At 41.3% G+C, this 24,740-nt stretch overlaps 1 protein-coding gene across 1 annotated transcript in view; it reads left to right on the forward strand.

The window, feature by feature from the left end:
- Positions 1–24,740, forward strand: part of TMEM244 (transmembrane protein 244) — a 32,073-nt gene that overhangs the window by 2,314 nt on the left and 5,019 nt on the right. Inside the window, exons 2-4 of the mRNA XM_087719026.1 lie at positions 19,044–19,129; positions 19,456–19,529; positions 24,353–24,478. Coding sequence (XP_087575152.1) covers positions 19,044–19,129; positions 19,456–19,529; positions 24,353–24,478 — 286 coding nt within the window. The remainder of the gene's footprint in view (positions 1–19,043; positions 19,130–19,455; positions 19,530–24,352; positions 24,479–24,740) is intronic.

The raw sequence follows: 24,740 nt of genomic DNA on the forward strand, positions 1-24,740 counted from the left end.
ACCCCGCTCCCCAATGGGATCTCTGGTTCTATTTCTATTTAGGGAAAAAACCCAAAGGGTTAGCCTGACTGCTGGGAAGGTAAGGAAATATTTTATTTACATGGTTAACCCAGGTTTCTGCTGCTTGTTCGGGAATAGAAGGTGCATTAAGCTTATTTAAAAGCTCAGCCCTTTGAGGATTATTAATTCAAAGGTATGATGTGTAAACCGTTTGGTAAAGATGCAATAAAAGTGATGGGAGGATAAATGCTGAGAATAGGGGGGTGATTTTTTTGGGGGGGGGTTACCTCCACCATCTCTTCTAGCCCTCTGGTCTACATGCTATTAAGCAATAAAATGCAAGTGCTTTCCCAGCAGAATCCCTACAGATTATGAATGCATACACAGCACTGTCATTCCATCAGGACTAATATCTCTGAAGTTAAGAGCAACTATTAACAACTATTCCTTGGATGTATGACATGTGCCGGATGCACAACAGAGTAACAATGTGGTTACGGGGAAAATAAAAGGAGGAAAATAAAATGTGTTTGCTGACTTGGGTTGTTTATAGAAATAACAAAGGTGGGATATAAGTAAAGTAAATGTGAATAAGAATTCTTATAAGAATTCATTATATTACATTAAAACCAATCAGATAAGCTCCATATACAGTAGAACATTTCCTGGAATTCCTTGCTAAATTATAGTGTTCCTGGATTTCCTTGTTGGAGTGAATTTTCCACAAAAAATATAATTTCTATTGGTGAAAAGTGCATTGGAAAGGTGCCCTGAACTATTACATTGGCTTCTGATCATTTCAAATCCAGTACAGAATTACTGAAGCAAAGATGTCATTAACAATGGCTGTGGTTTCCTACTTAACAATAATAATTGTGCTTTTTGGAAAAAGAAACTAACAATGGGGGGCGGGAATGGGGTAACCATAATTTCCTTCCTTTTCAAGCAGCAAAGCACTGTTCTCCATCAGTGCTTCCTGTTTGTTATTTCGTGTGTGTATGTGTGTGTGTGTGTTTATATATATACACACATATACACATACACACAGACAGAAACCAATTATATGCTTCAGCTACGGTTTGGTCTTTCCAAATACATGAGAGCGCTCAGCTAGTGTGGGAGTTAATTTAATACATCTAGTCTGAGAAAAGCTGATAGAGAGAGTATCGGTATTAGCTATCTATCCTCAACTTAAAAGAGAGGTGGCAAAAATAACTACCTGAGGCTTTGCCAAGGTCTTCCTAGTCAACCTACTGTAAATACTGCCAGAGAAATGAATCAAAGTCCTTCACATAATACACTTAACACAGTTATACATGTACACAGACACACACACGCACACACACATGTACACACATACATGCACATAGACACACAGACATCTTTAGTTAGTTTTTGTTTTTTAACTTCTGGTGACTCTCTGGATTCCCTGTGGTTTTCTTGGCAAGATTTTTCAGAAGATGCTTGCTATTGACTGCTTCCTAGGACTGAGAGAGAGGGACTGGCCCAAAGTCACCCAGCAGGCTTCATGCCCAACGCAGGAATATAATTCTCAGACTTCTGGTTTCTAATCTTAACCACTACACCAAACTGGCTCATATATATATTTATATATTCATACACACACACACACACACACATTCAGATTTATTAAATGCATTTTATGATTTGGAAAAGTAAAATTGAATAAGCGGTCTACATTCTGTGACCTAATATTGGAGAGTAATGAACGACTGAAAATATAGATCACCTGCAATATTTTTTTTAGCAGCAAAGTGATTTGAGAACTGTTTTAACTCACCATTTCCAAAAGCTGTTGGGCCATCCCATGAGGAGTTAAAGGACAGTTGGGTTGGACTTGAGCAGCTTAGAGCCAGCTCGCAGATGGCTTTTGCCCCAGTTCACTTTAATCCGATAATGACATTTGGCTCATCCAATACTGGGGAAAAAAATAGAGTGGCCTTCTCTCAGCTAATATCGTAGTTCCAGTTCTTACCTGCCCTGCTGTCCTTTCCTTTTCCTCATTATGTCTACATGGATTTCAAGTTTAAAACTGCTGAGACAAAGGTAAAGAAAATCAAGCTGGCACTGAACTCAAGGACTCTGCATAGCATTATTGTCTCTGACATATGGCAGGTATTTGGAAGAACAATAGCCTTAATTCCAATAAGCTGTTTTGTTAGCCTTGTCAGTCTTTCAAAGAAAAAATGAGTTGCGCTAGTGAGAACTATTTATGGGTCTGGTCAACTGTTAGTGTTCCATCAAAGAGGATTTGCTTAATATGTAAAGTGAGAGCAATGGAAAGGTGATTTAGAAATGTTTTAACAGCCTAGAAACACATTTCTGTAGTGTCACCAGCTAACGTTTTATTCTGACCAGAGTCGGCATAAATCCTTTAAAGCTTCCTCTGCTGGAATAGCCTTGATTATTTCAGGAGAACATTTCCAGAATAAGAAATCTGAGAACTGCGACTGTCAAATTAGAAGCATTCACACTTGTGTGTGTGTGTGTGTGTATTTCTGAAAAATCTCAAGACACTTGGAACATACTCATTCAAAGAGCAGGAGGAGAGAAAGAAATGATGTACAGTACACAGGTTAAAGGGGCTTTTGGATCACATTCAAACCAGAGCATTTGGCACCCGGGGAAACGGATTTTCAACGTACAGTTATAACCAGTTTGTACTTTTAATCTTCTACATTTTATAAAACTGTTCTTTAAAGCAAACCTCTACTGCATTTCTGGGCTGTGAATTCCAGTTGCTGCTGTCCTCACAATTCTGAGCTTAAAGGGCTCTCTCCAAGATAATGAGAACCTCCTATGATACTCTCATATTATTTGACATTATTTTCTATCCAAAAGGGGTGCAAACTGTGTAAAATAGAAGGAGAGGCAGTGGCTCAGTTCATAGTACACATGGAGCCATTGATAATTTATTGAGTAAAGTGGCATTGGCTGGGTTCCCACACATGCTAGGCCAAACCAAGCATATCATATGATATGTTGAGTTATCAAGGTCATAATAGCATATTATTAGATGATGTAGTATGGTACAATAATTGCAGGAGTGAAATCCAGCAGGTTCTAACAGGTTCTGTAGAAGCGGTAGTGGAAATTTTGAGTAGTTCAGAGAAACGGCAAATACCACCTCTGGCTGGCCCCCGAGTGGGGAGGGAATGGAGATTTTGCAGTATCCTTCCTCTGCCACACCCACCAAGCCACACCCACAGAACTGGTATTAAAAAAATTGAATTTCACCACTGAATAATTACAAGAATGACTTTAGCTGAGTTCTCCAGTCAGTTATACACTTATGCATTCATCCTTTGGTCCGAGCGGTTCATTTATTCACTATAATAAGTGTTTGTCTACTACACTGTTCTTAGTAGAACAACCAGTTTATGTTACCTTGCCAAAAGCTGAGAAGAGTCTCACTCCACTTCTTTTCTTCATCAGAAAGCAGGATAGGTTGATCCCCTGATGTTTTTCCATATTTCCATACTGGTATCTCCACAGGTCATCCTTAGTGAAGTATACAAACCAGCATCTGCATTTCCTGCATTGGATGAGGAGACCACATCTTTCTCCTTCTGTCCTGACTACTTTTTAAAGAGGCATGATTGGGAGCATTTTAACAAACTGCATCACTGTTTGGTTTGGTGGCAGCAGTGCCTAAGATAGAAAGTCCATACAGAGAATGGTAAGAGCAGCAGAGAAGATTATAAGACGCTCGCTTCCTGTCATTCAAGATACTGCTTATAAACGCTATGTGCTTAGAGCTCAAAACATTGTTAGAAACCCCAAACACCCACTTCACGGTCTGTTTCTGTTGCTCCCCTCTGGGAGGAGGTTTTAAAGTATTTCTAGCAGGACTACCAGATTCTGTAACAGCTTTGTTCCCTATGCCATCCGTCTGGTAAACCGTGTACATGAATACATCTGAACTAGACTGTGTTGTTTCTCTATGTCATATAATATAAGTGGGAATATGCATAATTTTGTATTTATTTATTTATTTTGTCATGTTTATGTAGTGTATATCGGAGGTGGAGACTCTTTGAGAGCTGTATGCAATGAAACTTCATTTTAATGTATGCCGATTATTCAAAGTGACAATAACGTTATTCTAAGTTCTAATAGTATTTCAAAAGGCATTTAGAAAGTGTACATGTTGCATTAGAACAAAATCCCCAAACTGTGGCTTAAGTCTTCCTGACAGGACGTCAGAATTAAAAGAGAACAATAAAACTGAAAGAGGCTAAACTTGTGAGAGTTAACACTCAATCCTGGCTTTGCTCCCTGCTCTGCTTGCATTAACCACGAAGTCCATTAGATTGGCACTTAATTGATAACATTAAGTGGCATATTTATTCCTTGCCCAATCCTAACCCTAATCAGCTGTTTATTAGTTTTATTTCTTGGAGGAGAGGTGCTATTTCACACACAAAAAACATATTTTTTTTTTCATTTTAGGGCCTGCAATAACACAAAGTAAAAGAACCCCTGCCTCTTGACTGATTTAGCTAATATTTCTTTGCTTTTGATATGCTGGCTTTTTTTTGGTAATCTTTCTTGTTAGCTGCTATGAATTAGAATAAAAGAGCTCAAATAGCATTTATGTGAAAGAGTACTCAGAAAGCTGTAGCTTACTATTAGGGCACTTTTAGGTTAAAAACTATGTATCCCTTTGGGTCAATATTATAATATAAACTTGATTTATCTGACCATTTGGTTACTAGCACTAACTGCCCATTGATTATACTTATAGCATTTGCATCAATTTATGTCATTTTGTAAATTGACACAGATAATGTAAATTGTAGCATCTTGCATATTTAGATCAGAATACAAATCTATCTATCATATATATATGAGAGTAGGACTACTCCTGGAAACACCAAGCCTGAAGTAGCCTGAAGCAGCCTGAAGATGACGAATGAGACTTCGTCGAAACGTCGCCAAGACATCTCCAATTCTACGCGGGGAAAAACCCGAACAACTAGAGACATATATATATATATATAAAATTTCCATTATAGACACACAGACATATATACATATATACTTTAATGGAAATAACATAAATCTAAATTGACCCAGATAATGTAAATTATATCATCTTGCATATTTATGTATATATATGTGTGTTTGTGTGTGTGTTGCATTTGTGCTGATAAATAAACAAAGGGAGACTAGTATAGATCTATTTCAAGCATTTATTCTCCTGTTCGTTTGTCCTATGTGTGTTGCAGGGCAGATTTTGCATGGTATTTCGTAGACTCCTTGGTTTTCTAGCTGGATTTTGTCTTTGGGGTTTCTTAAGATGTTGGCTATTTTTTGGTCAGTGATGAAGGTTGTCTTGATATTGTGTTTGTGGAGAATTTTGCTGATTTTATCTGTGGTGCCTTTGATGTAAATGAGGAGGGTGATGCCGTTGTCCTGTTCTGTGTCTCGGTTCTTCTAATTTTGAAGGAACCAAATTAATCTCCAAAACTGAACACTTCAACAAGAGAATAATTATGGAAGCTATCAAAATAGAGAAACACCCCCACAACATGAATAAAAGTGATGATACCTCCCAGCTACCAGACCTCTGGAAACTAGCCCTAGTCAACAAACAAGCCCCACCCACCACCCAGGCCGTTACAACACAAAACAACAACGGACACACAGCCAGCACCAATCAGCACCAATCTACCAATCATGATACAACCACACAACCAATCAATCCACTTACTGAAACAAAACCAGCACTCCACACACCCCCACCAAGTTTTATAGAAAGACGGCAGCTCTGACCACGATTTAAGCCACCAGCCTGAAGATGGCAAGTCAGACCTCGCTGAAATGTTGCCAAGACAATCTCAATCTTACACGGAAAAGACCCGAATACAACAAGACCAGCATACCTATACCTGTGAAAATCTACAAACAAACACACACATACACACACACGGAAATAACATAAATCTAAAAGAATCACCTGGAATATTTAAGATATAACCAACTTCATCTGTTATTTCAGAGTGCAAATACAAGTAATTCTCACTGATCAACTGCCCTATTTTGTGACCATTGAAAGTAAGTAATGACTGAAAAAGTAACATCTTTGCAACCAATCCTCACACTTAAGTCCATGGCAGCATTATCTAGTCACACAACCACCAGTTTCACAACTGGCTTTCCACAAACAAAACTGTGGCAGTAATGTGATGTCTCACTAACAACTACAGTGAGACATCCATCTTAACAACGGAACTGAAGTGTTTGTCATAAGCCCAATGTGATGAGGTGATTTCTCACTTAGTGACCGTAGTGCTTAACAACAGTTACCAATCCCAGTTGTAGTTGCTAAGCAAGGACTACCTCTATTCTCCTTTAAAACCGGCTTAATAGGCTTTCATTAAACTGAGATTTTTATGGTGACTTCATTTTTTTTTCTTTTTACATTCAGCAAATATAAGGTGCATCTTTTTATATTTTTTCCACATGGTGAGCAATATAAGACATCACTCCCCCCTTTTCACAGGTCTTTTGCAGGTGTTGATCTTAACAAACACCTGCTTAGTTATTCCTTACTGTCCCCTCATTTTTTCTTTTGTTAAAAAGAAAAACTCAGAACTTCCTATTTGTGATTCTTCTTTAATAACAGCCCAGAGATTTTGGGAGTCGTTTTTTTTGCCTTCGATGAATTGCAGCTGTTTCACTTGTCTTCCCAGATCTGACCTTGTCATAGGAATATTCCCAGATTCTGTCAAAGTCACTTTCCATTTGAATGGCTCTCACTAGGACACCAGAGCTCAAGAAATGGCAATTCTTTAGGTCTGGAGTCCTCTGTCCTTGCTTTTGCCAGTTAATGTTTTAAACACCATCCTTTCTTCATTGTATTTCTATTTTTTTTTCCTCTTGGATTTTTTTAAGGGGGGGGAAAGCATTTGAAAAAAACAAAATAGGAGGACCAAAAATAAAAATTTCAGGACCTAGAACCATGAAGGCGAACCTATGGCATGCATGCTGGAAGTGGCATGCAGAGCCATCTCTCTGGGCATGCCAGCCAACTCCCCAGCTCAGCTTCGCCGCACATGCGTACATGTCTCTCATCGGCCAGCAGCTCTTCGGGTCTGTGCCGCGCATGTGAGGACATGCATGCGTGGGGATGGGGTACATGTGTGGGCGTTCACATTGCATTTTGGCACCTTGCACAGTGTCATGTGGGGCACACCCCGTTTTGGGCCTGGAAGGCCTCCTGCACCACCTGGAAGTCAAAAATGGGCAAGAGAGGGCAGGGTATATGCACAGGGGGAGAGTTGGCATGCGATGACAAAAAGTTTAGCCATCACTGACCTAGAAGGAATCTGCTCATTTTCAATCACTGTATATTTTCAACTCTGTGTTCCCATCAATTTTTCATTACTGCTACATGATATTTTTTATAGAAATTCCAGTGAATCATTTTGGTGACTGTGTTATTATTATTATAAATCTAAGAAGACGAGAGGTGCTACATATGTGAATATATAAGTTCTAATACACCTTTTTGCTTTTAAATCTGAAATGCAGCACATCACTAATATATACATGAATGTTCTATCCACGTGCTCATAGTCTAAGTTTGCATCAATATGCAGGGACACATTTTTATTATTTCTTTTGTTTCTTCTTCCATTGTATATATAACTCTGGAGAGGAAGATCATAAGCCTTTACTTCATATTTCTTTTATGCTTTCTGTTCTGTTCTTTTCTTTTTTTTCTAATCCTTTTTCTTTGTCTCTTCTATTCCTTTTTTTGTCTTTCGCATTTACTTATCTTTTTCTTTTAATATATTTCTTACATTTGTAATTTTTTAAAATAAAAACTATTTTAAAAAACTATTTTATTTTTTTAAAAAGAAAAGTCTGTTAAGATAAATAATAAATGGTGACCTGATTTATCTTATGCTTCACTGTATAAATCTATGGTTTATAGGTTTTTTTTCCCAGTAGTAGCAATTTTACATTCTTTTAAATACCACAGACTTGTTTTTTAAAAATCTATTTAGTTTTCCTTGTCTTATGGCCACAAACCTGATAGCTAACAATGGGAAACTAATCTATATATTATACTACAGTAATATAAATGTATTTGGAAGTTCTTTGTGCCCTTCTCTTTACAATCTAGCCAACAACATTATGAATGAATATTATGCGATTTTAATAGGATGGCGGGTTATGGATTATCTTCAGGGTCAATTCAGATGACTTGCTGGAATACAGTTCCAATGAGATTCTTTCTTGTTCTCATTTTTTTAAAATCCTCTATCAATTGATGTTTTGTAATTAGGTGATATATTGTTCAGAGGTGCGGTGGCCTAGCAATTAAGAAACAATGTTTGTAGACTGGAAGGTTGGCAGTTTGTGATGCAAACCCCACATGACAGGATAAGTTCCTGTTCCTGCCCCAGCTGCTGCAAACCTAGCAGCAGCTGGAGCAGGAAAGCATGCAAATAATTAAATAGGTTTCACTTCAGTGGGAAGGTAACAGTGTTCCGTGTGCCCCAGCTTGTAGTCATGCTGGCCAGAGGTGGTATTCAGCAGGTTCTGACCAGTTCTGGAAAACCAGTAGTGGAAATTTTGAGTAGCTCAGAGAATCGGTAAATACCACCTCTGACTGGCTCCGCCCCCCATCTATTCTCTGCCTCCCGAGTCCCAGCTGATTGGGAGGGAATGGGGATTTTGCAGTAACCTTCCCCTAGAGTGAGGTGGGAATGGAGATTTTACAGTATCCTTCCCCTGCCATTCCCATAAAGCCATGCCCACAGGTCCTGTACTAAAAATATTTGAATCCCACCACTGATGCTGACCACAAGATCATAGAAGTGTCTTTGGACAATGCTGCCTCCCTCAGCTAGGAAAGTACACACATACACACCCCGATTAGGATATAACTGGACAGGGAACTCTCTCAGCTAGGAAATGCACACACACAAACACACACACACACCTGAGTAGGATATAACTGGACAGGGAACTCTTTACCTTTACTTTTTGAAAGTATATTGTTCAGTTTTCTTTCATTCAGTATTGTAATATTACTGTCCCTATGGCATTGGGCCAAAGTGTTAAGTGATCCGATCTCTAGGAAATATAGTAGTATATTGATTAGTGTCTTCAGCTATCCATTTGTCTTGCTATTTTGATATGTATTTTTTATGATTGTTTTTTTTTATTTCTGCCCAGAGATATCATGAATTGGGTGATTAGACAAGCTGAAGAAGAAAAAAATAGATATAAAAGTTATCACTAGGCTTAGACTCAGATCATAACAACAGAAAAGTGACATTCCTTTACAACCGGCCACATATCTATTTCCACCTTTCTTTACATTATAACCTGATATATTATAGATGATTCAACTTTGCTGTACATCAGGAACACTAGTCTCTGATCTGGGAGAAGTGGATGTAACCCTTGTTCCTTGCTTGCCCTTGTCCAAGAATAATATTCTGCTACTGATCTTGTGGGCATGAAATTCACCATCTGCAAAAAGCCCTGGTAGAATATTTATGAGAAATTAATTCAGAGAGTGGGAAAACATTTCAGTCTCCCACAGTGCTCTGGACTAAATCAGATGTACAGACCTTGCTATTCACACATTTTCTAGCTTGGCTAAAAAAGAGATAGCTTTATTGCTACTAGTTATTTTAGAGTGAAGTGGAATAGAAGCCTGGTTCCCCCTCCTCCATTTTGCCTCCCCACAAGCTTAACATATAACTGAAATCCAAGAAAATTCACAGAAATAACATGTTCTCATTTTATTTCCCTGGCTGTTTCTCTTTTCCATTAAACTTTTAGAAGGTTCAATGGTTAAGGTGACCAGATTTTCAGATTGGTAAAGAGGGACACCTTTGACCGGGGGGGGGGAGGGCTTGATTAAAATTTTTATACGGAGCAACAAAAATTTTCATACAATGCAAAAATAGTATTGTAATTTTTTTTATTTCAACATAACTACAATTTATAAATATAAATTGTAACTGTTGCCAACATCAAAATTTTGATCACGTGACCATGAGGATGCTGCAACGGTCGCTAAGTGTGAAAAATGGTCATCAGTCACTTTTTTCAATGCCATTGTAACTTTGGTCATAGCAATAGCAATAGCAGTTAGACTTATATACCGCTTCATAGGGCTTTCAGCCCTCTCTAAGCAGTTTACAGAGTCAGCATATCGCCCCCACAGTCTGGGTCCTCATTTCACCCACCTCGGAAGGATGGAAGGCTGAGTCAACCTTGAGCCAGTGAGATTAGAACCGCTGAACTGCAGATAACAGTCAGCTGAAGTGGCCTGCAGTACTGCACCCTAACCACTGCGCCACCTCGGCTCTTCATTATACCACCTTTCTTGCCACAGTTAAGTGAATAACTGCAGCTGATAAGTTAGTAACATAAGTGAATCTGGTTTCCCATTTGACTTTGTCAAAAGGTCACAAAAGGCAATTACATGACCCCAGGACACTGAAACCATCATAAATATGAATCTGTTGCCAAACATCAAAATTTTGATCGTGTGACCATGAGATGCTGCAACGGTTGCTAAGTGTGAAAATGGTTGCTAAGTGTGAAAAATGGTCATCAGTCACTTTTTTCAATGCCATTGTAACTTTGGTCACTATACCACCTTTCTTGCCACAGTTCTTAAGTGAATAACTGCAGCTGGTATTTTGTATTTTGGATAGAATCTTTTTTTAAATAGTCTAAGACTATTTAAAAAAAGAATCCACACAGAATAAATTGAAGTAAAACATTTCAAACTATTCCACACAGAATAAATTGAAGTAAAACTATTTTTAAAAATTCTATGCACAATATATTTCAAAGTATTGTGCATAGAATTTTTAAAAATGGTTTCACTTCAATTTATTTTGGATAGAAGATAGAACCTAGAGAGAGCCGAGGTGGCGCAGTGGTTAGAGTGCAGTACTGCAGGCCACTTCAGCTGACTGCCATCTGCAGTTCAGCAGTTCAAATCTCACCGACTCAAGGTTGACTCAGCCTTCCATCCTTCCAAAGTGTGTGAAATGAGGACCCAGACTGTGGGAGCAATAATGCTGACTCTGTAAACCGCTTAGAGAGGGCTGAAAGCCCTATGAAGCGGTATATAAGTCTAACTGCTATTGCTATTGCTATTTTTAAATAGTCTAAGACAATTTTAAAAAAGAATCCACACAGAATAAAACTATTTTAAAAAATCCTATGCACAATAAATAAAATATTATTTTAAAATACATTAAAAAATAAAAGAAAAAAACCCAGCTCACTTACCAGCAGGCAGGCACTCCAAGTCAATCCAGAATGATGTAGATGTTAATACAAAGAACTGAGCAAATTAAAATGGTGAAATTAGTCCCAGGGAAATATTTTTCAAAGAAACCTTGCCACACGAGCCAACCTCCAACCTCTGTGCCCCTCCCCTCTGGGAAATCCAGGAAGGAAAGTCGCTACTTCTCTAGCCAAAGTATTTCCTGGAGCTCTATGGTACTGGGTCATCTTTTCTTATAAAAGTAAGTAAAACTAAAAGGGGCGGTTGGGTGTTCCGTTTTCTTGCTTTAACGTTTTAATATCTTCAATGAAAGTACTGAGACAAAGAGAGAGGTTAGACAGAGTGTCTTTTGTCTTGGCCCGGTTAGGATTTCTTAAGCAAATCCACTGGGCTTTCAACATGAAGTCAGAAAATCGGGAGTTTTTAAAAACGCCCCGGGACACGGGACAAATTGTTAGAAATCGTGACTGTCCTGCCAAAATCGGGACATCTGGTCACTTTATCAATGGTGTTATGAATGATTTGGGATAAGAAGAAAAGGGGGCCTCTTCAGAGTCTATAGGTCACGGGTGAACACATCATGTGATGTATTGTGATGTATCGTGACGTTTTTGTCTTTGCGGAGCTGGGGTGGGCATGGCCTGTACATGATGCATCCGACCCATGGGCCACCAGTTGACAGGCCTGCTATAGGTTGTCATCAACTTACAACACTTCGCTTAGTGACTGTTCAAAGTTGCAATGGCCCTGAAAAAAAGTGACTTATGACCATTTTCCACACTTATGACCATCGCAGTATCTCATGGTCCTTTTATTTACATTCGGATGCTTGTTAAATGGTTTATATTTATGACGGTTGCAGTGTCCCGGGGTCATGTGATCCCCTTTTGTGACCTTAGGATGAGCAAAATCAATGGGGAAGCCAGATTCACTTAACAACCATGTTACTCATTTAACAACTGCAGTGAACCACTTACCAGCTGCGGCAAGAAAAGTAATAAAAGACACTAAACACATTTCTCACTTAGCAACATAAATTTTGGGCTCAGTTATGGTCATGTAAAAGGAAGAGTGGTGAGAGGCTTTACTTCTATTTTTACTTTATTACCTTAGGATCCCAGCTAATAATTTCTTTATAATGTTGACTAGTCTATACTTTGCCAATCCCAAAGATGACAAAACTTCAATTTTATTTTCTTGGGTAAGCTTTTTTTATTATTCATATGCCTGAAGACACATCTAATTGCACACTCAGCCATTCTGAAAAATATATTTAGCAGTAAATCATGGCTTTATTACCTCTAGGGCAGTCTACTGCAATGATCTTTACATGGGGCTGTCTTTCACAACTATGCAAAAATTGTAATGGGTATAAAATACAGTTGCTTGCCTGCTTGTGGGGGAGAAATATTGCAGCCAGATGACACCAGCTTGTGGGTGCTGCATTGGCACCCAATAGGTTTTTGAATATTCAAAATGCTAGTTGTAACTTTTTTTCCCCGTTCAATTTTGACCAATTTTCAGAAGCTGCCAGGACCAGTCCTTGCAATTTTGCTAGCAAAGTTTTTCAGAAGCCCTAGAACTGAGAGAGAGTGCAATTGGCCCCCAAATCATCCAGCTGTTGACTTTGTGCCTAAAAGCAGGACTAGAACTCACACTCCCAGATTCTAGCTGGATGCATTAACTACTACACCAAACTGGCTCTCAATTAACTTATATAACCCTTTAAGGATTAACTCCTAGGCCTTTTTTTAGCTCTATCCCATTCAAGTAGAATCAGCCTGTTGATCTAGGATAGAGACGGTCATGATTCCCTCCAAAGGAGAAGTTGCTGAAGGAGATGAAAGAAGCAATTTTTCAAATTGCTCTCCACTTCTGTAGAATAAACTCCCCCACCCCTTGAAACATGGATGGTTCCCTTTCCAATTGCATTTTGGAAAGTTTGGAGATAAGCTTAGAGATAACCTTTCAAGACAGAATTACACTTTTGATCTCTAAAAGGTGTTACCATTACACCTCTGGATTGGTTTTTGGTTTACTCTTGCATTATTATGGGAAGGTGCTGTTGCTGCTGCTGCGGAAGGGAGAGGGTGCTCTCATGTGGCCCAAAGCTCTTGCACAGCTGGCTGGGGAGTGGAAGGCCCACCGAGAAGGAACACAGCACATCTGCAGGGCGCTTGGAGTGTAGGGAGTCAGCCGGTGTGTATTTGGCAGTGGGGCATCCAAAGCAGGTCCTAGCAGGTCCAGAAGAAAGAAACGCCCGAAAATATCCTGGTCTCTGGCAGCGAGCCCCGCAAGGAAGGATCCATACGGTAAAGTATGACCTGGGGGTCTCGGCCAGACGATCAGCTGGAGGGCTGCCTCCTTTGGCTGGTTTCTAGCCTGCTCGGCTGCCGTAGCATCTTCTCTTGTTCTGGCAGCAAAGATGGCACCGCCGCGCTGATGGCGCCGTCCCCGGCAGTTTTTAATAACGCCGGCGCTTCTCGGCTTTGTTTCTGGACATGGGACTTTACTTTTGGACTTGACAAATTCAGGAGAACCTTGGGGCCGAGCTAATACTATCCTACCAACGAGGGGGTGGTCGGTCTGGATGGCACCAAGTGGGATCAAGCGGCTGGCCTTGCTACCGCCACCATGGCCCTTCCAGGCCCCCCTCCCTCGTTCTTCATTGTATCCTGGCTTGCGGCATCCTGGCGGCCTCTGTCCTTGTCCTCTTCGAGTGGGAGAGCCCCTGGAGTTTTCACAGTTACATCGTCCCGCCGTCGGTTTCCTCGGAGTGGGTTGATTGTCTTATGTGGCGCTGGACAGAGGTGACAGCTGTTTCTAAGTATCATCGTTACAATCCCTCTGGGCATCCCCCCCCACTCCATTCGAACGGACTGTCTCCATGATGTGGCTTCTTCTCTGCCCTTGCTGTAGTTGCAGAGCTTTTCCAACTTATTATTATTACCACTTGGCTCTCCCCGCCTCTGCTTATGTTTATGGACTTTGGACTGCCTATGGACTTTGGACCTTGGATTTTGGACTCCTGGATTTCCAGATTTTTCGATCCTGTCTCCCTGTCCCGACTATTACCACCTACCACTACTCTAAGGACACTATCTCTGCCGCCCAGACCTCTGCCTCCCTTTACCACACTATCTGGGAGGGAAGACAAACTATTTTGTCTACACCCCCCTGCCATTGACCTGACTGTGTGTCGCCATTCTATGGACCAATGATTGACTTGCACAATTCCAACACTAATTTAATATCTGCGCAATCCCTCTTTCTTTTCCTTTAGTATGTGGAGTGTATGTGTATGCCTGCGAGCGAATGATCCCACTTTCTTTTAAATTATCATAATTATTTTTATTGTATTGTTGTATCTTTTTAAACTATTGTGGGGTATGCATGTGGAGAATGCTTGGTTGGCGCGTATGAGGGGATTGAGAGTGCGGCCTGGAGCCCCCTCCACTGAGTGCGGAAGCAGAAGTGGATGGGGGCCTGGATCTGCCTCTCATCCGGGAATGTCTGATTTGAATGGCCTGCTGAGTAGAGCGGGGGCCTTGAGAGATAGAGGGGGGCCTATGGGCATGGGGGCAGGCCGGAGCATTACGGTCATGACTGGGAGGGGCAGGTATGACGGGAGCTTCAGGGTTAGCCATTACCGGGGAAGAAGGGTTCGATACGTCACAGCGATCCCTTGTTCCGGCCCTGATAACTCAACTCGGGAACCAGGTGACATGGGAAATCAGGGCCCTGGTCTCAGGCTGCTGTTGCTAAATGCCAGGTCTGTGGTCCATAAAGCTCCCCTCGTCCGGGACTTACTATTAGATGAGGAGGCAGACCTGGCATGTATTAGTGAAACCTGGCTGGGTCATGAGGGAGGAGTCCCCCTCTCAGAAATGTGCCCAGAAGGGTTTCAGGTGCTCCACCAGCCACGACACCAGAGAAGGGGTGGAGGAGTTGCTGTTATTATCCGGGAATCATTAGTTCCTCGCAGGATCCCTGCTCCAGAGAATGTCAGGTGTGAGTCCCTCCTTGTGAGGTTGGACCTAGGGGGTCAAGTGGGCTTGTTGCTGACGTACCTACCTCCCAGCTGCATCACAACAGCCCTGCCTGTGCTCCTAAAGTCAGTAGCCAGACTGGCGGTTGAGTTCCCCAGACTTATAGTACTGGGGGATTTCAACCTGCCATCTCTTGGCCAATGCTCTGATGGGGCCCAGGAGTTCATGGCTTCCATGGCAACCATAGACTTGACCCAAGTAATTCAGGGTCCGACTCATGTGGCGAGACACACGCTCGACTTTGTGTTTCTCTCGGAGCAGTGGAGACGTGATCTGGAATTAAAGGGGATTGAGATCTTGCCCTTATCATGGACAGATCACTTCCTGCTGAGGCTTCAGTTTTGGAAGCTACTCCCCCACCGCAGGGAGGTGGAGCCGATTAAATGGTTCCACCCCAGGCACCTGATGGACCCTCTGGGATTTCAGACGGAGCTTGGGGAGATACCTGACTCCCTTGCCCACAATTCGACTGAGTCCTTGGTCGCTGCCTGGAATACCGCAGCGACTAGGGCTTTAGATCGGATTGCTCCTTTGCGGACTCTCCGCGGCAGTGGATCCAGGAGGGCGCCTTGGTTTACCGAGGAACTCCAGGAGATAAAGCGCCAAAAGAGACGTCTAGAGCGAAGTTGGAGGGCTAGTAACTCCGAATCCGACCAAACACTATTAAGAACCTTTATTAGGTCTTATCTAGTGGCGATACGGCCAGCAAAATGTTCGCATTTTTCCGCCCTTATTGCCGTCCTGATTAGGATAACCTGCTCCCTCCTAAAAGGGAGGGATGCGAGTGAACCCTTACAGGGAAGAGCTGAGGAATTTGTTCAGTTTCTGTCGGATAAAGTCACGCAGATTCGGACGGACCTGGACTCCACTTGAACAGTGCCAGCAGAGATGCCGAGGGAGAGCCTTGATCAAACTTTGTGGAGTGAGTTCCAGCTTGCCACTCCTGAGGAAGTGGACAAGGCCATGGGAGCTATGGTTCACCGACAAAAGGGCGAACGACAAAACCGCGCCTGACTAAACTGCGGTGACAAACCGCATGTTCTAAAGCGCTCCGACGAATGAGCGCTGAATCGCGCCAACAGCACAGCGACAGAAGCGCGCTGTAAAACTAAACCTAACCCTAAACCTAAACCTAACCCCTAACGCTAAACGTTACACTAAACCTAATCCTAAGACTAACCCTAAACCTAACCCTAAACCTAGCCCTAAACCTAGCCCTAAACCTAACCCTTACCTTAAGTTATAAGCGCTGTTGTAAAGCGCCCTTCTGTCTCTGCACTACTGTCGCTGCGCTGTTGTCGCTGCGTTGATGGCATCGCAGTTTCAGCGACGCGGTTTAGTCAGGTGCGGTTTTGATGTTCGCCCCTTTGTCGGGTCACGGGGAGCGATGAGTACCGCCATCTGTCTACTGGACCCTTATCCCTCCTGGTTGGTTTCGACCGGCAGAGAGGTGACACAGGGCTGGATCCAGAGGATTGTAAACACCTCGCTTTGAGAGGGGTCTTTCCTGCAACCTTTGAAGGAAGCTGTGGTGACACCCCTCCTCAGGAAACCTGCTCTGGATCCAACTGTCTTTAAAAACTACTGTCCAGTCTCCAACCTCCCATTTTTAGGGAAGGTTGTTGAGAAGGTGGTGGCCTCTCAACTCCAGCGGACCTTGGATGAAGCGGATTATCTAGATCCCTTTCAGTCTGGTTTCAGGCCTGGTTTCTGCACCGAAACCTCTTTGGTCGCACTGACTGATGATCTCTGGCAAGCCAGGGATAGAGGGCATTCCTCTATCCTGGTGCTTCTTGACCTCTCAGCGGCCTTCGATACCATCGACCACGGTATCCTTCTGCGGTGGCTGGAAGAGGTGGGAGTGGGAGGCACCGTTTTGCGGTGGTTCTCCTCTTACCTCTCTGGCAGGTCACAGTCGGTGTTGGTCGGAGGACAGAGGTCAACCCCTAGGCCCCTTGAATACGGGGTGCTGCAGGGCTCGGTCCTGTCCCCCCTCCTATTTAACATCTACATGAAGCCGCTGGGTGAGATCATTCGTAGGTACAGGATTAAATACCACCAGTATGCGGATGATACCCAGCTGTATCTGTCCGCCCCGTGCCAACTCAGCGAAGCGGTGGAAGTAATGTGCCAGTGCCTGGAAGCTGTCAGAGTCTGGATGGGAATGAACAAGCTTGCGCTCAACCCTGACAAGACTGAGTGGCTTTGGATGCTGCCCCCCCCAAAATAGTCCAGATATTCCACCTCTAAACCTGGGGGGGGTGTAATCTTACACCCCTCAGAGAGGGCCCGCAACTTGGGTGTTCTCCTGGACCCACAGCTGACATTAGAACATCACTTGTCAGCTGTGACCAGGGGAGCTTTTGCCCATGTTCGCCTGGTGCACCAGTTGCGGCCCTACCTGGACCGGGAGGCACTCCAAATGATCACTCATGCCCTCGTCACCTCAAGGCTTGACTACTGTAACGCGCTCTACATGGGGCTGCCCCTGAAGAGTGTTCGGAGACTACAATTGGTCCAGAATGCAGCCACGCGAGCGATACTGGGTGTACCTAGGTACACCCATGTTACACCTATCCTCCGTGAACTGCACTGGCTTCCCATCAGTCTCCGGACATGCTTCAAGGTGCTGGTTATTACCTATAAAGCCCTACATGGCCTAGGACCTGGATATCTCCGTGACCGCCTCCTGCAATATACCTCCCAGCGCCCAATAAGATCGCACAGGGCGGGCCTTCTCCGTGTACCATCGGCTACGCAATGCTGTCTGGCGGCTCCTCGGGGAAGAGCCTTCTCTGTTGCTGCCCCGGCCCTTTGGAACGATCTACCCCCTGAGATCCAGACCCTCCCCACTCTCCTGGCCTTCCGTAAGTCTGTTAAGACCTGGCTGTTCTGGCAGGCCTGGGGCTGTTGATCTTGACTGAACTTCAGCCCCATTACAACTGAGTGCATGTTGTGTTTCTGTTTTTGAGTCATTCTGTCTTGTGTTTTAATCTTTTCTAATATATTTTTTTAAATTGCTTTTATGTAAGCCGCCCGGAGTCCTTCGGGATTGGGCAGCATACAAATCTATTAAAATTACAAATTACAAATATTGGTCATTTTCATAATTCAATAAGAAGTAAACTAGGGAGAGTTGTTTTAAAATAGGGCAAAGTATAAAAACTGTCAAATACACAAATAAACCCCCTAATGCCAAAATAATGACATGCATGCAATTGTATTACCATGCAAATTGCCATTATACTATATTTCAATCTAAGTGTCTGATGCTCTTATATAAATGGTAGCATTTATGTAATGATGTTATGATGCAGGTGTTACAATTTTCCTCCCATGAATGTTCCTGACCATACAGCCCTTAGATTTCATGCAATTAGTACCTAAGTAAGTATACCTGAATACACACACACACACACACACACACACACACACACACACACGAGAGAGAGAGAGAGAGAGAGAGAGAGAGAGAGAGAGAGAGAGGGGGGGGGGGCTTCCCCCAGCTGGCATGGGACTCAGTAGTCAGCCTCAGGCAGGGAGGGGCAGGGTGTGTCTGTGGCCTTGCAGGGCAGTGGGAGTGGGGCTGCCAGAGAGAGAACGCACACTCACACATACTATGATATTTTTCTAGTGATTTGGAACAAAAAGTGGTTAAGAAAACACATTGATTTAATTTTATTATTTATTTACAGATTATTTTGCTCAATCTGCTAAAATGTGTGCTAATATTCTACCTTGTGTATTACATAGTCCTGTGCTTTTGTTTCACAGCATTCAGGTAAGAAGACTTTAAGTATCTTTCTAAAAGCAGAAATGCGTGAAATTATGTGATGGGGGTGGAATTGACTTTGGCTTCATTCGTTTTGAATATAACATTTAGACATATGTTCTCATATGTGTGTGTGTGTGTGTGTGTATATATATATATATATATTGCTTAATAATTGAATTTGGTATGAAAAGGATGTTAATTATGTGACCTTATCTAATATTTGCTATCCAGCATATATGAGAATATCTGTATTTGGGGAAAGATTGGTAGAAGAAAAATGTTTTGTTCAGATATTCCTGAAGGATATATTGACATGCTTCATATATTCACAGAATTCAAATGTTGGATGGATTTGCACCTTTTGATTTTAAGACAAAACCTTCATGGTTTAACCCCTATTACTTAGGTAAGTTTTCTTCTTTTCTATCTGTGATCTTGAAACAACTAGAAGGCCATTTTCTATCAAAATGCTTCAAGCGGTTGATTTAAATTTAAATGCAAACACCAAATACAAATTATCTCGCCATTAACTCCTTAAAAATTCTTCCAGGTTTCCATACAACATCAATCTAAGATGACTGATGTTGTATGGAATCTGGGAAGAATTTTTAAGGAGTTAATGGTGGTGTAATTTGTATAGTGTTTGCATTTATGAATATCAATAGATTCACTTTACATATTGAGAAAAGACACATGGTTTCAAGATAAATGCAGTGTGTGAGATGTATAAGCTAGATGGCTTAACCTGCAGTGGCTATCTTAGGTGAATCTGGAGGAGGTAAACAGTATCAGATCTCTTCCTGTTCCTTCTAATTTGGGGATATATAATACTACATATCTTTATTACATTTTTACTATTTTTATTTCCTTTTCAAATTCTTTTGGAAAACAACCATCTTTACTCATATTGATCTAAGAACACAGAGAATAGGCCAGGAGTACCATGAATTCATGAATATTCTCTCTAGTCTAGATTATAATTTCTAGATGTTGAGACTAGAAAGAGTGCAGAGAAGAGAAACAAAGATGAGTGAATTCATATTATGAAAAAAAAATCTCAACACCATTTAGGACCTTCATGTTATATCTGCATCAGCCCAATATTTATTTGCTCCATTAATACCTAATTGCCAATAGGGTGTTCTGCTGAGGAAAATATATTTCACCAGAAAAAAAGGCCAGAGGCTTGTCTAATAGGAATGAAAGTAATTATCCCAATAGATGAATTATTGAAATGGCATCTCCTCAAGTCACCCATTATGGTAAATCATGGTACATTAAAAAAATGTTAACATTGATACAAAGCTTCTACAGATAATCACTAGCCAGACTGAAAGTTTTCCCCTATATGTCTCAAGACAAAATTAGTTATAGCGTGTCATACTCCATCAACATTCATGGAAATGCAACTTTCACTATTGAGCAGTTGCATTCTGCTTAGTCACTGATTTCCCAGTGAATTAACACCCGGGGCACATTACCCACACTAATAGCCACTCCATCAGACCTCACCTTTGCATTGTTCAGAATATTCCAGAGCATGGGTCCTTTCTTAATCACTAAACAGATTGCAACTATTTCTACTTTTCCTGTTAGATCTCACATCAGAGCTGGGTAGTAAATTACAGCTTTTCTCATACTTAATACCAAATAAAACTCCTGGTGTGACTTGACTCAAGACTTGGGTAGATTAAAACCTTTATTGCAGACCAGAATAAAGCCTTAACACAATGATTGTCCACTGTGGAGCAAAGAAGTCTTTAGGTCAGTACTTCAGAACTTAAACTCATGAATGTTTCCTCACAGTTTTCAGAGTGAGCAGGCATTAGGCCATTCTCTAGGGCAGGAGTCTGCAACCTTGGCAGCTTTAAGACTTGTGGACTTCAACTCCCAGAATTCCTCAGTCAAAGCTGGTTGAGGAATTCTGGGAGTTGAAGTCCACAAGTCTTAAAGCTGTCAAGATTGAAGACCCCTGCTCTAGGGATAGCCTTGGGATGCAGCTAAGATTACTTTACATAACAATTCTGTCTACCCGGAGGACTGCTGGTTCCTGCCTTATCAGCCTTAACATTTCCAATGAATAAGATTGCCTCCTAATGTTGTTTCAGATTTGTAAGCCAACAACTAGGTTATTATAGCTGTCAACTAGCTTGAGTTTTTCCAGTCTGGGTATGATGAAAAGAGACTTGACAACTATGTAAGGGAAATGATGATTATAGACAATCTATGAAAAATTCAGCTTCAATCTAATAATAGTTTTAAAAAGGTGTTTTCTTACCTTTCATAACTATAGAACAAAAGTAATTTAATGTAAGTGTCAGTAGGATCAGAAGCAAAGAATAATGCCGTAAGGTTTATTATTTTTAAACATTTATAATTTTAAGCTCTTCAAGAATTTTACCAATTTAAGTAATGTCTCATATATCTTCCTGACATTATTATTATGACATCCTCAGTAAAATGTACATCATGACAATGAAATGGAGTAAAGGTGTCAAGCTGTCATTCCAGGATATGTTTTTAGGGAAAACCATTAATTAATTCGTGTATATACTGTATATACTGTGTGTGTGTGTGTGTGTGTGTGTGTGTGTGTGTGTGTGTGTGTGTGTGTGTATATATATATATATATATATATATATATATATATATATATACACACATACATCTCTCTCTCTCTCTCTCTCTCTCTCTCTCTCTCTCTCTCTCTCTCTCTCTCTCTCTCTCTCCCTCCCTCCCTCCCTCCCTCCCTCTCTCATGTTATTGGTAATTTTGTTTTCTAATTTGGTAAAATTGAATAACATTTGTTTGTTTTCTTGATTTAGAAAAATAGTGGTATTTGGGGATTGGCAGAGAGAGTTCTCTTTCTTTTCCTTTTTTCCTTTAAATCTTGGAAATAAAAGAACAAATCATTAGCTGGAGCATTGTGCTCTCTACTTCTTCCTTTTCCTGGCCTCAGAAGTGCTGTGGTTACAGATGTGTGAAAAGAGATCAATTCCCTGGGCTTATCTATGGGATTGCAGTACAGCAATTAGAGTAATGACCAGATGAACTGTTGAAAGTTGGAAGAATAAATTACAGATACAATTCTTAGTATCCTGCAGAAATCAAAGTAGTATTGCTCTTCACTCCACAGATTTTCCTGATTACTGAGAACACCTATGATTAAATGGATGTTTAAAAAGCCTAGGCTTTCTATTAAAATTCAAGAAAACCTGCTTTCACTCTGTTATATTAAAATGGATATTGGTACTGATTCTGGATGATGCAGGAACAGCTTTTTGGAGGATAAGGTGGATTCCATGTGAAGAACCAAGCACACTGAGAAGCAACCGTTCAAGACAATACTTGAATCTGTGCATTTTTAATTTAATCTTCTTCATCAGCATTCTGTTAATCTATGTAACAATGTACCCTTAAATTACTTGAATATGTAATAGAAGTCCGATCATGATAGCAAGACTAACTATATGCATTACATTCTTTTGGAAAGCTAGCAGCATAGTAAAAATTGTGACACTTTTCTATCTTTATAAAAATGAGGATTTAACAAGTTAATGTTTTGGTAACTGCCATGTCATCTATAGAGCTGTGGTGGCGCAGTGGTTAGAATGCAGTACTGAAGGCTACTTATGCTGCCTGTCCGCTGCCTGCAATTTGGCAGTTCAAGTCTAAGTTTTCCATTCTTCTGAAATCAGTAAAAGGAGGACCCAGATTGTTGGGGGCAATATGCTGATTCTGTAAACCACTTAGAGAGGGCTGTAAAGTACTGTGAAGTGGTATATAAGTCTAAGTACTATTGCTATTGTTATAGGCAAGAAATTGTTCCTACACTATCAGCTACCCATATATACTCGAGTATAGGCCGACCCGAATATAAGCCGAGGCACCTAATTTTACCACAAAAAACTGGAAAAGTTATTGACTCGAGTATAAGCCTAGGGTGGGAAATGCAGCAGCTACCGGTAATGATGTCCCGTGCAGCCGCGGGAGCGATGTCCCGCCTCCTATGACACACGGCACAGTGATTCCTATCATTGGATCACTGTACCAGAGGAGGTGGGACATCGCTATGTGGCTGCTTGCCATAACAAGGAGGAGGTGGGACATCGTTGCAGAGCGGCAGGAGGGGGAGGAAGGGGAATCGTAAGACAGCCCTGCATTACATTAGAATGTGAGGAGGGGGGATGGTGCGGTGCGTGCTGCGCGGCAAACTGACACAGAGGGAGGGGAAACTCACAGGGGCGCCGGGCCATTCACGAACGTCACCCAGCGGCATGGCCCCGCCCCTTTTTCTCCTCCATTTCGGGCAAATTTTTCACTGACTCGAGTATAAGCCGAGGCGGCTTTTTTCAGCCCAAAAAGTGGGCTGAAAAACTCGGCTTATACTTGAGTATATACGGTATGTATTTTTTTGGTGTATTGGGTAATGCATACACTGGTCCAAACACCCTTCAAAAAGTGATGCTATGGGACAGGATTGTCTTATTCTATATCATATCTCCTTACATAAAAACTGAACATCCTAAACGTTTGCTTTAAAAATGAACTTGACCCCACTTGCTATTCTCTCAGAGAGTAGGAATAGTTTAGGAGTGGCAGCCTTAGGCATACCATAAATATATTGCTTCCATCGACTCCCCATAGCAATAGAACTTAGACTTATATACCACTTCATAGTGCTTTAAAGGCCTATCTGAGCAGTTTAAAGAGTTCAGCTTATTGCTCTCAACAATTTGGGTCCTCATTTTACCAAAGGACTTCCAAAGGATGGCTGGCTGAGTCAACCTTGAGCCAGTCAGGATCGAACTGCTGGCAGTCAATAGTTTTCACCTGCAACATTGCATACTAACCACTGTGCCACCATGGCACCATATATCTCTTAATCAGTTTTCCAGTCAGCAGATTAAACTGAAAAGCCCAAAAGACAATAGTAAGTGTAGTTATATACTTTAAATAGAAGGCACAGAATAAAGAATAAAATTCAGTCTAAAATTATGTATCTGTATCAGAGTTTGTGAGAAACACAAACCCAAATTTACCTCCAAGGATTTTGTGTTGGCCATCAGCCATGCAAAAATTATTTTACAGACTGAGGATAACATACTGTTGTTAGACTGCTCCTATCTTTAATAGCAATCTGATATTTGGAAATTTAGCAGACTTAGAATTCGAAAGCACTGAACAAAATATCCCATTTATTGTTTTAATGCATTTCTGTGTTTCTAGTTCTTATAATATCAATGGAAATAGCCTATGTCATCTCTGGCCTGCTCTTTGCCTTGCTAGTAGAAGAATGGGTTTGGGATTATGCCATTACTATTACAATCATTCACATCACAGTAACTTCAGCAGGTAGGTATATTGTTTATTAAATAGCATTACTTCATAAAACAATAGCCGATGATTTTCGAAAGCAGTTTTATAGATATGCATTCACATAGTGACATTGTCGGCTTTATCTTCTTACTGAAGACATAAAGTAGGTTAAAAGAAACAAACAGTGGCCACAGCTCTTGCACACTACAATATGTTGGATTACAGCTGCTATTATCTTTAGCCAGTATAGCCCATTGCTCTGCTGTGGCAAATTACTTGAGTCGGTTAGAGGAAGGAT

Source organism: Thamnophis sirtalis, unplaced genomic scaffold (genome assembly GCF_051295495.1).
Source record: "Thamnophis sirtalis isolate CommonGarterSnake01/CBP01778 unplaced genomic scaffold, rThaSir2_p1.2 scaffold_6, whole genome shotgun sequence".
Taxonomy (NCBI): domain Eukaryota; kingdom Metazoa; phylum Chordata; class Lepidosauria; order Squamata; family Natricidae; genus Thamnophis; species Thamnophis sirtalis.